This window comes from Eulemur rufifrons, chromosome 8 (genome assembly GCF_041146395.1).
Source record: "Eulemur rufifrons isolate Redbay chromosome 8, OSU_ERuf_1, whole genome shotgun sequence".
Taxonomy (NCBI): Eukaryota; Metazoa; Chordata; class Mammalia; order Primates; family Lemuridae; genus Eulemur; species Eulemur rufifrons.
In genome coordinates this window covers 38,197,658-38,212,956 of record NC_090990.1, presented here as the reverse complement: position 1 = coordinate 38,212,956, position 15,299 = coordinate 38,197,658, and the positions used below count along the sequence as shown (strand labels likewise).

General features: G+C 41.6%; 1 protein-coding gene across 1 annotated transcript in view; it reads left to right on the top strand.

Moving 5' to 3' along the window:
- Positions 1-4,080: 4,080 nt before the first annotated feature.
- Positions 4,081-15,299, top strand: part of RAB3B (RAB3B, member RAS oncogene family) — a 48,856-nt gene continuing 37,637 nt past the window's right edge. Inside the window, exon 1 of the mRNA XM_069479997.1 lies at positions 4,081-4,308. Coding sequence (XP_069336098.1) covers positions 4,081-4,308 — 228 coding nt within the window. The remainder of the gene's footprint in view (positions 4,309-15,299) is intronic.

The window sequence follows — 15,299 nt, the reverse complement described above, 5'->3', positions numbered from 1 at the left end:
ATACTTGTATAGGGTACTTAGCATGGATGGAGCTTGCAGGACTGAATATTGCTCTGGGTGAGTCAGTGAAGGAGTGGTGAGTGACTGTGAAGGCCTAGGACATTACTGTAGACTTTATAAATATGGTACACTTAGGCTACACTAAATTTATCAAAAAATATTTTTCGTTCCTTGATAATAAATTAACCTGAGCTTACTGTAATTGTTTTACTTTTCAAACTTTTAAATTTTTTGGCTCTTTTATAATAACACTTAGCTTAAAACACCAATACATTGTATAGCTGTACAAATTTTTTTTCCTGGCTAAAAATTATTTTATTAGGGAAGAGGAAGAAGAAGAAAGGTATTAGGTGATAACCAGCAATCTTTCCCGCCACCACCTCTTTAGTTTTCAAACAGAAGCAGTCCCATCTGGCAAAAGTACCAATCCTTGGATTTGGAGACAAAATTCATAACAGACTTCTCTGACTTTATCAGACATTCTACATCCATATGTAGACGTAGCCGTAGACTGTAACAAATCAGCACCAGAGGGAGGAAGATCCAAGCTTGATAACGTGTCAGAATGTTTACCCAAGCAAGTTCCTGAATTTTCACTCAACTAAGGTATTGGAAGAGTAGCTTATTCTATTGGTCAAAGGCAGGCAGCAATATCAATACATGCTCCGGTTGACTAAATACAATGACGCAATCTCAGCGCAACAATACAAAGAAACTTCAAAGATGGCCTGAAACCATCTAGTTAAACTACTTGTTGAGACTCCTCATTCTAGGTTTGTTTGGTGTTGCTTTTGCATTCAAGTCTTGTTTTCCAGAAGTGCAGGCACAATCCAATTGTAATTTCATCATCATGCATCTTGGATGCTGCAGTCAGCATCAGATTAAATAGACTTTAGCCAAAAACTCTGGCCTCCTGCCTTCTCCTTCATCCATAGGCATTGCTAGACCCAGCCATAGCCACTCGCTGACATCTCAGCTTCCACTGACATGAGCCTCGGTCGGCATCTGCTTCCCCCAAATATTTTCTTTATATCCTATAAGCATTTTTCTATTTAAAAAAAATTTTTTTTTTTTTTTTTTACTCTCTCAACTTTTTTGTTAAAAACAAAGACACAAACACACACGTTAGGTTAGTCCTACAGGTCAGGAACATCAATATCACTGTCTTCCACCTGCACACCTTGTCCCATCGGAAGGTCTTCAGAGACAATAACATACATGGAGCTGTCATCTCCTAGGATAACAATGGCTTCTTCTGGAATACCTCCTGAAGCACCTGACTGAGTCCATTTTACAGTTAACTTTTTTTCTATTTGAGTGGAAGGAGTACACTCTAAAATAACAATAAAAAGTATAGTAAATACATAAACCAGTGACAGTCATTTATTATCAAATATTATGTACTGTACATAATTGTATGTGCTATACTTTTATACTACTGGCAGCGAATTATGTTTGTTTACACCAGCAACACACCAAACACAAGTAATGCACTTTGCTACATACAACGTTACTATGGTTATGATGTCACTGGGCAATAGGAATTTTTCAACTCCATTGTAATCTTATGGGATCACTATTGTATATACAGTCCATCATTGACTGAAACTTTGCTATGCAGTGCATGACTGTACTTTTAAATTTAAGTACTTTTGCCAAATGATAACGTACCATGTATTCTAGTCTATACCTTCTGTGTATGTGATCTCTGCTATTAAAATATGCATAGAAAGTATAGATTAGAATGCATGATATGCTATCATTTATATGTAAATAAAAAGTATAAATAGACCTCTATGCTTATATATGCAAAGACTATCTCTGAAGGATACATAAATTGGTAACACGTTTGCCTTTGGTGAAGAGATCTGGAGGTTGGGAATCTGGGATGGAGGCAAGACTTACTTTTCAATGTAAACCTGATAATATTCAGTAATATTTGCAAATAGTGTAAGAGTTGTTTGAATTATTTTCAATGAATGTGTATTACCTTTTTTATCCCATTTATTTTATTTTAGTTTTCCTTTTTTAAAAATTTATATATATATATATATATTTTTATTCTTATTTCATCATATTGTGGGGGTACAAAAGTTTAGGTTACATATATTGCCCTTGCCCCCCACCTCCGAGTCAGAGCTTCAAACGTGTCCATCCCTTAGACAGTGCGCATTACACTCATTATGTATGGATACACCCATCCCCTCCCCCACCCACATCTGCCCGACACCCGATCAATGTTATTCCTAACTGTGCTCTTAGGTGATGATCAGTGAAACCAATTTGATGGTGAGTACATGTGGTGCTTATTTTTCCATTCTTGGGATACTTCACTTAGTAGAATGGGTTCCAACTCTATCCAGGAAAATACAAGAGGTGCTATACCACCATTGTTTCTTATAGCTGAGTAGTACTCCATGGTATTGTATTACCTTTTAAATTAACAAATAAGATGCTATTTAATGATTGTTTCAAAAAATTAAAAAATATTGATAAATAAGAGATAATTTCAAAATAGATGGCATTCTTTTACATAAAAAATATTTGAGGAAATACACTAAAATGTTAATAGTAACAATAGTTTCTGAGTGGGTGGGATGTGAGGTAATTTTAAATTTTCTTTTTTACACTTTTATATAATTTTCAAATTTTTAATAATGAGTATATACTTTCATATTAGAAGTTTTCTCTTGTAAACAAAGAAAGATGATTGGCAACAGAGTGGAGAATGGTGTGAGGTCATTTTGGTTGCTTCCCTCATTTGAGGTAGAAAAAACACAATTCCTTTGAATAGCAGTTCTTGTAAGAGGCTTTGCATCTTGTACCATGAAAAGCTGAAAAGTTAAGGCTATGAGACAGTTTAAACAGGCAGTGGCACCCTCCCCAGCAATGTTACTTTCTTTCTCAGTCTCCAAGTGTCCTGGGCGTGTTCCACACTGGCCTAGTGAGCTTTGTCATGAGGCAGATTGATACAGAGATGGAGCTGAGGGTTTTAGATAAAGGCTTGAGAGTTGGGAGCAAAGAGAAGGAAGAATAGGGACCACAGGAGGCTAGTGGTGACACATTCAAGGAAGTTTTATTAAGTGGCTGCTAGGCTGGGCCCAGTGGCTCATGCCTGTTATCCTAGCTACTTGGGAGGCTGAAGCAGGAGGATCACTTGAGCCCAGGAGTTCAAGGCTGCAGTGAGCTATTATTGCACCACTGCACTTGAGCCTGGGTGACAGAGTGAGACCTTGACTCTGGGGAAAAAAAAAAAAAAAAGCTGATAATGGGAATAATCCTACAAATCTGACCTTTCTTCAAGAGAGCTTTAAACCTTCTACATTCGTCAGTTCCTTATCTTCGTAGCTCACCTGAGAGGCCCAAAGAGCCACATCCACCAGTCTCACCCTCTTTCTTTTCCTCTGGGGGAAAAAAAGCAAGAGTTCCTAAAGAGAATGAAAACCCAGACATTCTCTCATGTTAGGGCTGTCCTCCCACCCTCCTCCAACCACTCACTCAGCCAACTGAGTGTGCCTAGTACTGAGCACAAGGAGAGATTTCAGGTGCAGAAGCAGAGTACCTGAGGCTTCCAACACATAGGAGGAGCAATGGAAGGCTCAAATAAGACCGTGGGGCCCAGTGCTGGATTATGAGGTTCATAACTCTCCTTGACTACCCTGCCTCTAGTTGGGTCAGATGCTTCCTGTAGAAGTCCTCAGCCAGGACTTCCCTCAGTCTTATCACTAATCCACTGCTTTGTTACTCTGTGTTTACCTGCTCTTTTATTCTAGCCTGTGGCCACCCAGAGGTCAGATACAGTTTCTGATTCATGTTTGTATTCTCCATGCCCAGCACAGGGCTTGCCCCAGAGTAATGTGCTCAGTAAATATTTGCTAAGGGAATGAATGGAAGGATCTGGGTTGCTCCCTGATGCTGAGACAACATTTGGGGCAGGTGTAGGGTTGGGGTCATTCAGTGTAGTGTGCATTTCCTCAATGATGCTGGAGTATGCGAATGGCGGGGTGATCATTAGGAGGTTGGTGACTCAAGGTGACGCCGGAGGTGTGTTCTCGAGTGACCATAGGCCTCTCTTTGTAGATGGCTTCTGTGACTGATGGCAAAACTGGAGTCAAAGATGCCTCTGACCAGAATTTTGACTACATGTTCAAACTGCTTATCATCGGCAACAGCAGTGTTGGCAAGACCTCTTTCCTCTTCCGATATGCGGACGACACCTTCACCCCGGCCTTCGTCAGCACTGTGGGCATCGACTTCAAGGTGAAGACAGTCTACCGTCATGAGAAGCGAGTGAAGCTACAGATCTGGGTGAGTCCTGGGCATCTTGGGCAGGATTGTCCCGAGAGGTGACTAGTTTGCCAGTACAAGGGCTAGCAGATGGGGCCAGCTTGGAACTTCTGGGCCTTCCTGCACTAGGCATTACTGCTGTTACAGGTCTGCCCCCTGGGCTGCCCCATGCTCCCATGCTCGCTTTATACAAGTTTGCTTTCCTCTAGGGGTTCAATTGCTTCTGCTGTTTAACTGTACCAGAGGCTTTATCCTGGCTTGAATAAATGAGTGACCAAGAAACTGGGCTTTGGAGTTAGAGACCTGGGTTCAAATTCTACTTCTGCCACCTACTAGCCATGGAACTTAACTTAATGCATAAGAAATGTTCACTACTGTGTCAGTTATCTATTGTTATGTAACAGATCACTTCAAAACTTGGTGGTGTAAAACAACAATAATAATTCATTATATCACAGTTTCTGTGGGCCAAACATTTAGGAGTGGCTTGAGGACTTTCATGAGGTGTAACCAGATGTTGGCTTGGGTGGCTGTCATCTGAAGGATTGACTGGGGCTGGAGGATCCAATTCTAAGGTGGCTTATTCACATGTCCGGTGCTGGCTATTGGCAGGAGGCCTTACTTCCTTCCCATTTGGCCTCTTACAGTGTCTTCAAAGGATGCTTAAGTGTCTTTTTTGCACGGCAGCTGGCTTTTTCCAGAGTGAGATACCTAAAAAGCCAAAGTGGAAATGTCAATGTCTCTTATGACTTAACCTTAGAGTATTCTGTTGGTCGCTGATTCAGCGTGGGAGGAAACTACACAAAAGTGTGACTACTGGGAGGAAAGGATCATTGGAACCATCCTAGAAGCTGGCCACCACACCTACTATTATTGTTACTACCCAACGGCTCTAATAAAATATGTACATATTTTAGATAATATAGCAACATGTAGAAAAGCATATGATTATGTTTTTCAATAATTAATTAGTATCAGGATTGGAAATTTTGAAAATTTGTGATTTAAAGTATTCAAAACATGTGAATGTACATTAATACATTATACATATATCTTATTGGGACAGTCTGAATACAGTACTTTTCTTTTTATAAATTATTTCCCATATATTAATATTATCTCGCAATTAACACTATGAGGTAGTTACTATATTAATACATCCCTGTTTTACAGAGGAAAAAATCTCAGACTCAGAAATTAATTAACTTGCCTTAGGTCATCCACACTGCTATAGAGTGGGATTAGAACTCACATCTTCTGATTCTAAATTAATGTGCTCTTTACACTGTGCATCTGAGGTCTTACAGAGTCCATATTTTGATTTATGATAATGTTAAATATGAATTTATATAGAGATAAAAGTTCATTGTGTTCATTTACTCTCTATTAAAGGCATGAGGAATCAGAAATCATTAGAAATGGGAGAAGCTATACAAGTCATCTAGTTCTTTGATTCTCAAAGTGTGGTCTCCAGACTAATAGCATCAGCAGCACCTCTGAATTTGTTAGAAATGCAAGTTCTCAGGCCCATCTCAGCCCTATTGAATCAGAAACTCTGGGGATGGGGCCAAGAATCTATGCTATAAAGAGTTTTCCAGGTGGTTTTGAGGCAGGCTTAAATTGTAGAGCCACTGATTTATTATAGTCAACTACCTTGTGGTGGGAGAACAAGCATTTATTAAAAGCACCTATTCTGTACCAGATGCTTTCACTTGTGTCATCTGACATCATCCTTGCAGTCAATGCACAGTAGGGTGCGAGAGAACAGGATATTTGGGGCATGGTGAGCAATACAGTGAAACTGGATCAAGGCTGTGAAAGAGCAGGGAGCAGGTGCTGAGGGAGAACCTTGCAGAAGAGGCTGTAGGGGAAGACTGGGGGTCAGGGAGACCTTGTACAGCAAACAGAAGGTTCTTGCCATTGGCCAGCAGGTACCTGCTTGATGACTCTTTAGAGGACTGAAGGAATTATTAGGGCTTATTTTTAACCTATGAATATAAGATAAATTAATTTTTACTAATATTTACTATGTGCATTGACACATAATCATTTGATCCCCATTTCAGATTGTCACATATCCTACACTCCAAAACTCTCAAGAAGGCATTCCACCTTTCCAGGAGGTTGGCAGAGGTGACTCTCTCACTCCTTTGTTCATTTTCAGCCTATTTTGAGCTTTTGCAGTTTTCCTGTGCTTGGTTAAGTGGATTTGTTGATTACGCTATCTAGTTTTAACTAAATGAAACCTCACGGTGGATATGTGGTTTTTAAATAGTCCTGTAAAGAAACCTCTGATTGAAGACTACACTAATTATAGTGAACCCAAGTGATCATAAGAAAATGGCTGAACTGATGTCTCTCTGACTCCCAGAACAAGTTCATTGTCAGCCACGTTTCGAGGTAAAATCAATGATGATTTAATTAGATCTGACATAGTGAATCACATTGCTTTTACTGGAAAAAAAATTAGCAAAGGGTTTTTATGTGTATATGTGCTTTGATGTAGCAAAAATAAAGTTTTCTGTACTGTTCATAAATACATTAAATGTTTAAATATTGTTTATTTCATTTTTATATATTTTCACATCTTTTGTGTGTAGAAGTAGATATATGTGTATATATACGCTAAGTAAATATACATATATTGTGCATGCTGTACCTAAATTTTTCTTATTTAAAGAGATAAAAGTTTGGAGACCACTACCATAGGCATTGGGGAACCATAAAATGGTTTTAACAAGTCAGACTTGCATTTTAGAAAAATCTCTGGCTTCAGTTTGAAGGTTAGGTGGAAATTTGGCAAAGAAACCAGTGGTTTGGATCCAAACTTATCAAACTGTATACATTAAATGTGTGTATTTTTTGTATCTCAATTATACCTCATAAATCTGTTTAAAAATAAGCAAAATAAAGTGTTGACCAGCTATAAGGAAAGAAAAGAGGCCGGGCGCGGTGGCTCACGCCTGTAATCCTAGCACTCTGGGAGGCCGAGGCGGGTGGATCGCTCGAGGTCAGGAGTTCGAGACCAGCCTGAGCAAGAGTGAGACCCCGTCTCTACTAAAAATAGAAAGAAATTATATGGACAACTAAAATATATATATACAAAAAATTAGCCGGGCATGGTGGCGCATGCCTGTAATCCCAGCTACTTGGGAGGCTGAGGCAGGAGGATTGCTGGAGCCCAGGAGTTTGAGGTTGCTGTGAGCTAAGCTGACGCCACGGCACTCACTCTAGCCTGGGCAACAGAGTGAGACTCTGTCTCAAAAAAAAAAAAAAAAAAAAAGGAAAGAAAAGAAAGAAAGAACAATGAAAAGAAAAAAAGAGGTCTGGGTAAATAATACAGGCCCGAACTAAATGTATTATGGCAGCCCACTAACAGAATACCACAGACTGGATGGCTTAAACAACAGAAATTCATTTTCTCACAGTGCTGGAGACTGAAATCCCAAGATCAAGGTGCTAGCAGGGTTGATGTCTGGTGAAGGCTCTTCCCTTGGGTTGCCTTTTCACTCAGTGCTCACATGGCCTTTCCTTGGTGCATGGGCATGGTGGGGGAGAGAGAGAGAGGAGAGAGAGAGGGACGACTCTTTGGTGTCTCTTCTTACGATAACACTAATTCTATTGGTTCTGGGACTCACCCTCACTCATTTAACCTTAATTTTACTTCCTTAGAGGCCTTATTTCCAAATACAGCCAAACTGGGGGTTAGACCTTCAACATACGAATTTTGAGGGGAAATAAACATTTCAGTCCATAATGCTAAGAGTGTGACAAAATGATATAAGGGATGGAAATGAGGAGAGAGATTTGACAGAGATTTAGGACTAGAATTTATAGATTTGATGATCAATTACAGTCCCCCTTTATCTGTGGTTTCACTTTCTGAGGTTTCAGTTACCCATGGTCAACTGAGGTCCAAAAATATTAAATGGAAAATTCCAGAAATAAACAATTCATCAGTTTTAAATCGCAGGCTGGAGTAGTGTGATGAAATCCTGTGCCATCTTGCTCCATCCTGCCAGGTTGTGAATCATCCCTTTGTCCAGCATATCCATGCTGTATACGCTAACTGCCTATTAGTCACTTAGTAGCCGTCTTGGTTGTCAGATTGAAAAAGCATAGTACATACTATACAGGGTTTGGTACTATCTGCGGTTTCAGGCATCTACTGGGAGTCTTGGCACTTATCCCCTGAGGATAAGGGTAGTATTGTAATCGTAAAGGGAGTGGGAGGAACTTATATATCTCCTTCCATACACAAAAGCTCTGTGATTTTTCTTTTTAAGTTGTGTGAGTTTTGGAAAAGTCACTTCATTTCTATGAATAGATAATGTCTTCAACTGTAAAAGCCTCACAGATTTGTTGAGGGGGAGCTAAATGTGATAACATGATGTTGTGTCTGGCACATATTAGGAATGTGGTAAATATTAGGTTCCTTTCTTTCTCTGCCTCCTGGTCCACATGCAAAGGGTCACTGGGTCTCCTTCTGAGGTTTCCCATCTTGTGGTTTCAGGAGTGTTGGAACAGCACCCAGTGAACTCACCAGCACGGTATGAAGAGTTCAGTTAAATTCCTCCATCGCATTTGATAGCTCCTAGGGGATTTCAGAAAGCCGTGGTCAGGGTGGAAGGTAGAGGGGGAAGAGGAGATTATAAGTGGGACCACCCAATAGGACCACGCAATAGGAGTTTCTGTCACCTCTGGGGGATGTTGGATGATGAGGGCTTTGGGAGGGCCTTATTCCCTGGGGTTCCTTGCCACATAGGTCCCTGGGAGCCCCCTCTATTTCCTGAGAGGTTAATTACTGTGGATCAGAGAAGAAAATCTTACTGGGGAGGTGGGGTTAGGGAAGAAGTCTCAGTAGGGAGTGAGAGTATGCACAAGTGTGAGGGGGGACTTGGTAACTCCACAGCAACAGACCTGACTAGAGGCCACTTAACTGCTGGGTGCTGGTTGCCAAGCAACCCCTGAGACCTGTGGGAAGAGAAGAGGAGGAGAGGGCTGCCACCACCTCTATGTGGGGCCCACTGCAGAGGCTGTCAGGTCTGCTGCTGGTCACGGGGAAGAATCTGGGGGCCTGTGGGAGGACTGAGCTAACCGAGGACTCTGGGGTCCCAGGTTCTAATCCTGTCTCTGCCCTGTAGTCATTGTGTGATCTGGAGTGGCCCTCCATGGCCCCATGGCCTGTTTCTCCAACTATAAGATGGAAAAATAACCTTTGCTCTCTTTGCCTCATGGGTTGTTGTAAAGATCAAGTGAGGAAATAGAAGGGAAAGCCCATGGAGAACTATGAGACCTTGAGCACAGAAAGACTGTGGATATTGTCAGCCATGCATATTCTTCTTGTATGTGCTTTAAATCATTGTGTCTTTCATACCTTCCCTCTGACCTAGGGAGGTAATCATCTCCTTAGAGAATGGGTGGTTGAGGCCAGGGATGTCAAGTTACCTGTGCAGAGCCAAATGGTAAACTTTATTATTTCATTCATTCGGTAGACATTTATCTGCTGCTCACTCTGTGCCAGGCATTGTGCTAGGGATGGGGATGGATATACCCTTCCATGCTGTCTACTGGGGAGATAAACACTAAGTATAGAATACAAAGGATCTCTTTTCATCTGTAGAAAAGGCCCTGAAGGAAAGAATAGACTTGTTTTGTTTTCAGGACTGGGACTCAGAGCTCAGGAATCCCTGAACTGTGACTTAGGTCTCATCCCTGGACTTGTAGTTGGGCTTCAGGCCCACCCGTTCACAGTTTAAAAGCCTAGCTTAGCTGTGACCTTCACCACACCAGCTCACCTCAGGCTCAGTCCTTGCCAGGAGATGCAGTGACAGGGACCTCCCTTGTGGAGAGACAGAATCTCCTCTTTCCTACTCCGCTGGTGAGGCTTTTTTGGTGACCTGCATGTCAGGAAGACGTTAAAGACAGACATGTCTCATGTGTCTGGAGTTACTTTTGTAAAGACCGGAGAATGGACTGGCTGGCCTCTCCAGCATTCTTCTATTGAAGATTTAAGAACTCTGTCTTTTATGAAGGACTTATAGGCCACTGTCTTTGCTCCTGGGCCTGTCCTGGTATCACTGTTCTCCTTCTTATTTCTTTCTTTTCAACTCCCTCTTCGGAAGCCCTCAATCACCATGGTGCTTGTATGTACTTCTATTATTCCACTTGTTTTGCTGTGTTGGTGGTGATTTAAAAGAAATAGTATTTATAAAGCACCAACATAGTGCCTGGCACAGAGTAAACACTCAACAAATAGTAGTTTTTATTAAGATTCTTGGGAGATCAATAAATGACACTCTTTTTCTTCCCCTCCTAAGTTTGTAACCAGTTGATAGATAGATTCAGAGTCAGAGAGATGGAGAATAACTTGAAAGCATTATTACTTATAAAAGCTAGGGTGAAACACATGGCTTAATTCTTCAGGCAAGTGGAGCTTGTTAATACTTTACTCTGGAGTCAGACACATAAACCCAGTCACAGGCCAACATGGGCTGCTAGCTACAGTTAGCACATACAACATATACTCAAGGTCAAAGACCATATGGGGGAAGGAGGGGAAAGGGCTCGGTGCAGTGGCTCACGCCTGTAATCCCGGCACTTTAGGAGACTGAGGTGGGAGGATTGCTTGAGCCCAGGAGTTCAAGAAGAGCCTGTAGACTGTCTACAAAAACAAACAAACAAACAAAAAAGCCACAGTCCATGTGGCTCAGATTTACTAATATTTAAGGCCTAAAGCATTTCTCCTAGGTCTGTAGTAGGAACCTCTATCTCCATGGACAGCCTTCTTCATGGAGGGGGAAAGGAGGGTCCTTCCTCCAACAGATCTTATGATAATTAAAGACATAGATAGAAGTAAGCATTAGCTACAAAGGGGGGTTGGGCAGATGATGAAAGCTGAGACAAATAGGAGGAGTCTTAAGAGATTTCCTGGGAATACTGAATTTCACAATGTGAGAGTGACTCCCTGTGTAATCAGGACCTGAAGACAAGGCCAGGGTGGGATGAGGGTGTTGGGCAGTCAGCTAGGCTCACTCATTAGCTAATTGTCTTATTCCTGCATAGCAGCCTCAATGAAATTTTAGGTTACCCCATGGCTTTGGAGTCACTTATAAATATTAAAGCTAGTGAACATTATATCTTGGAATGTCAAGGACCTATCTCTTAGGACCAGTAACATAAGAGTACAATGAGTCATAAAGGAGCTTAGGAATACTGGAAAGCTAATCATACCAGAAAGCTACACTAAGGAGGACTGTGGCTCTTGAGCAGCCATTTAACAAATATTTACTGTGCCAGACATTGGGTATAGAGATATTAATATGAATATGACACATTCTCTGCTCTCTAGGAACTAGTGAGACTGAATTTATCTCTGAGCTCCAAAAACTAAATAAGATAAATATCATAGTTCCCTTGTTCCAATTAAAAGAAGCAAACGAGGGCATCAAGAGAGCCTTTTCCCTAGAATTTAAGAATTACAATAATGGATTATTATATGAGATTGGGCAGCTGTCTAATGGATATCTGTATTAGTTTCCTATTGTTGCAAAAACAAATTACCACAAACTTAGTAACTTAAAACAATATAAACCTATTATCTTATAGTTCTGGAGGTCAGAAATCCAAAATGGGTCTCACTGGGCTACAATCAAGATGTTGGCCGGGCGCGGTGGCTCACGCCTGTAATCCTAGCACTCTGGGAGGCCGAAGCGGGTGGATGGCTCAAGGTCAGGAGTTCAAAACCAGCCTGAGCAAGAGCGAGACCTCATCTCTACTAAAAAAAAAAATAGAAAGAAATTATCTGGCAAACTAAAATATATGTATAGAAAAAATTAGCCGGGCATGGTGGCGCATGCCTGTAGTCCTAGCTACTCGGGAGGCTGAGGCAGTAAGATCGCTTAAGCCCAGGAGTTTGAGGTTGCTGTGAGCTAGGATGACGCCATGGCACTCACTCTAGCCCGGGCAACAGAGCGAGACTCTATCTCAAAAAAAAAAAAAAAAAAAAAAAAAAAAGATGTTGGGGCCGGGTGCGGTGGCTCACACCTGTAATCCTAGCACTCTGGGAGGCCGAGGCGGGTGGGTCGCTCGAGGTCAGGAGTTCAAGACCAGCCTGAGCAAGAGCAAGACCCCATCTCTACTAAAAATAGAAAGAAATTATCTGGCTAACTAAAAATATATATAGAAAAAATTAGCCGGGCATGGTGGCGCATGCCTGTAGTCCCAGCTACTCGGGAGGCTGAGGCAGTAGGATTGCTTAAGCCCAGGAGTTTGAGGTTGCTGTGAGCTAGGCTGACGCCACGGCACTCACTCTAGCCCAGGCAACAAAGTGAGATTCTGTCTCAAAAAAAAAAAAAAAAAAAAGATGTTGGCAGGTCTGTTTTCTTTCTGGAGCTTAATTTGTCTTTTTCAGCTTCCAGAGGCTGCCTGCATTCCTTTGCTTGAACCCCTTCCTTCATCTTCAAAGCCAGTGGTATAACACCTTCCAACCTCTTTCTCCATTCCTCCTGCCTTTCTCTTGAAAAGACCCTTGTGATTATAACAGACCTACCTGGATATTCCAGGTGAATCTTCCCTTTTAACATCCTTAATTTAATCACATTTGCAAAGTCCCTTTTGCCACATAAGGTAACATATTCATAGGTCCTACGGATTATATCTTTGGGAGGCTACTATTCTGACTACCACAGCATCTATAATAATATGGAAAAGACATAATATAAATTATCCCTGTCCTTCAAGGCTCCAACTCAAGTTCCCTCTCCTTTGGTGATAGCTCCCTCCACTAACTGCCTGAAAAAGGTAATGTCCATGTCTCAGGCTCCCACTGTCTGTTTAGATTGCCCATCACTTTGTTAGGTGCCAAAAAGCCTGTGAATTTAGAGCTCATCACATCTCAGTCTCTCCTTTTAAACATGAGGAGGCTGAGGCTCAGGGAGAGATAGGGACTTTACTGAGGGCCCATGGTGAGATTTTCTAACACGTTCCAGTGCCCCTCCTGCCACCTTTAGGAAGGTGCAATCTAGTCACCTATAAGCTGGAGACCTAGAGAGAGATTGATGGGCAGCACAGAGGAGTCTGAAGGCTGAACAGGGATAATGGGGCTCTGACAAGTCCCTGTGGTTCCAGGAATGTGGAGACAGTTCCTGAGAACACCGTCCTCTGCTCAGCTCTTATGAGAATCAGAATTGATTTTTCTAGGCAGCAAGTTTCCTGGTGTGGCTGCAGAAACATGCTGACACTTTTATCTCCCCAAAGCCTGTAGAAGCCAGCTGCTAGAAGAGATTTAATCTGATTTTTAAAATCACAACAAAGACTACAGGAAGTCAATTCCTGTAGAATTGCAGACATAGTCTGCTTTTGTAATTTGCAAATGAATTAACCAGCAATCCTGATTGACTATTCAAGGGGTCTCCAAGACACATTATTGGGGGCCACAACCCCCCTCTTCCCTCTATCCAAATTGGTGTGGAAGAAAAAGAAATAATCTACAAGCCATTTGCACATTCATTCATTCAATAAACATGTGTCATGTACCTATTATATGCCAGGCACTGTCATAAGAGGGCGAACAAACAGCTATAATACAATATAAATGATGTAATAAAGGGATGAAGAAACATTGTAGGAACATAGAAGGGAGCAGCTACCTCTGTCTGGGAAAGTCATTGAAGGCCTCACAGAGGAGGGGACATTTGCACTGGATCTTGACAAATGAGTATGAGTTTTTCAGATTAAGGTAGGGGAAGGGTTTTATAGGCAAAAGAAAAGCAAAAGTATGATTGCTTTTGAAGACCCTTTATATGCCTGGTTGTGTAGACTCTGCAGAGTTTGGTAAGATGAAATCCCTACCTCTAAGGGGCACTCAGTGAAGTGAGGGAGGATGAAGATATACCACATGTCTATAAATATTGATGACATTGAGCAGTGGAGTGACATTCCCTAAGGTTAACATGTTACATAACCATGGTAAATTTGTCAAAACTAAGAAATTAACATTGGTACCATATGATTAACTAAGCTATAGACTTTTACTAGTTTTCACTCGTTTTTTTTCACTGATGTCCTTTTACAGTTGCAGGATCCAATCCAAGATACTATGTTGCATTTAATAACATATTTTTTCAATTGACATATTCATATACCATAAAATTCACCCTTTTAAAGTGATTTCAGTGATTGTGTGACCACTATCACTATCTAATTCTAGAACATTTTAGTGACTTATATCTTAATGCTTAATAGGATTTCTCTGAGGCAGGGTTATGCCTGTTTCAAGAATAAATTATGAAGAGCAAAGGGCAAAAGCAAGGAGAACCAGTTAGGATTTCCAAAACTGAGGCCAGGAATGATGGTGGCTTAAACTAGGGTGGCAGTAGCATGGCAGTGAAAGTAGTCAGATTCTGTGTGTATGTTGAAAATATGGCATATTGAATAGGATGTAGAGGGAGAAAGAAGGGGAGGAGCCAAGGATGCTGCTGAGGGTTTTGTCTGAGCGACTGGAAAGCTGGAGATTCCTTTGACTGAGATGGGGAAGATGGCAGGGAGCACAGGGTTTGGGGAGACAGTTGGGAACTCCATTTGGTTATGCTCAGTTGGAGATGGCTGTTAGATAACCAAATAGAGACATAGAATAAGCAGTTGGGTGAATGAGTCTGGCTGCAGATATAAATTAGCAATCATCAGCATATAGGTGGTATTTAAAATGATGAGACCAAATAAGATCAACAAGGGAGAGAGCGAAGACAGGAGAAAGAAAAGGTCTATGGGCTGGGCACGGTGGCTCACGCCTGTAATCCTAGCACTCTGGGAGGCCGAGGTGGGTGAGTCGCTCGAGGTCAGGAGTTCGAGACCAGCCTAAGCAAGAGCGAGACCCCCGTCTCTACTAAAAATAGAAAGAAATTATCTGGCCAACTAAAATATATATAGAAAAAAATTAGCCGGGCATGGTGGCACATGCCTGTTGTCCCAGCTACTCGGGAGGCTGAGGCAGTAGGATTGCTTAAGCCCAG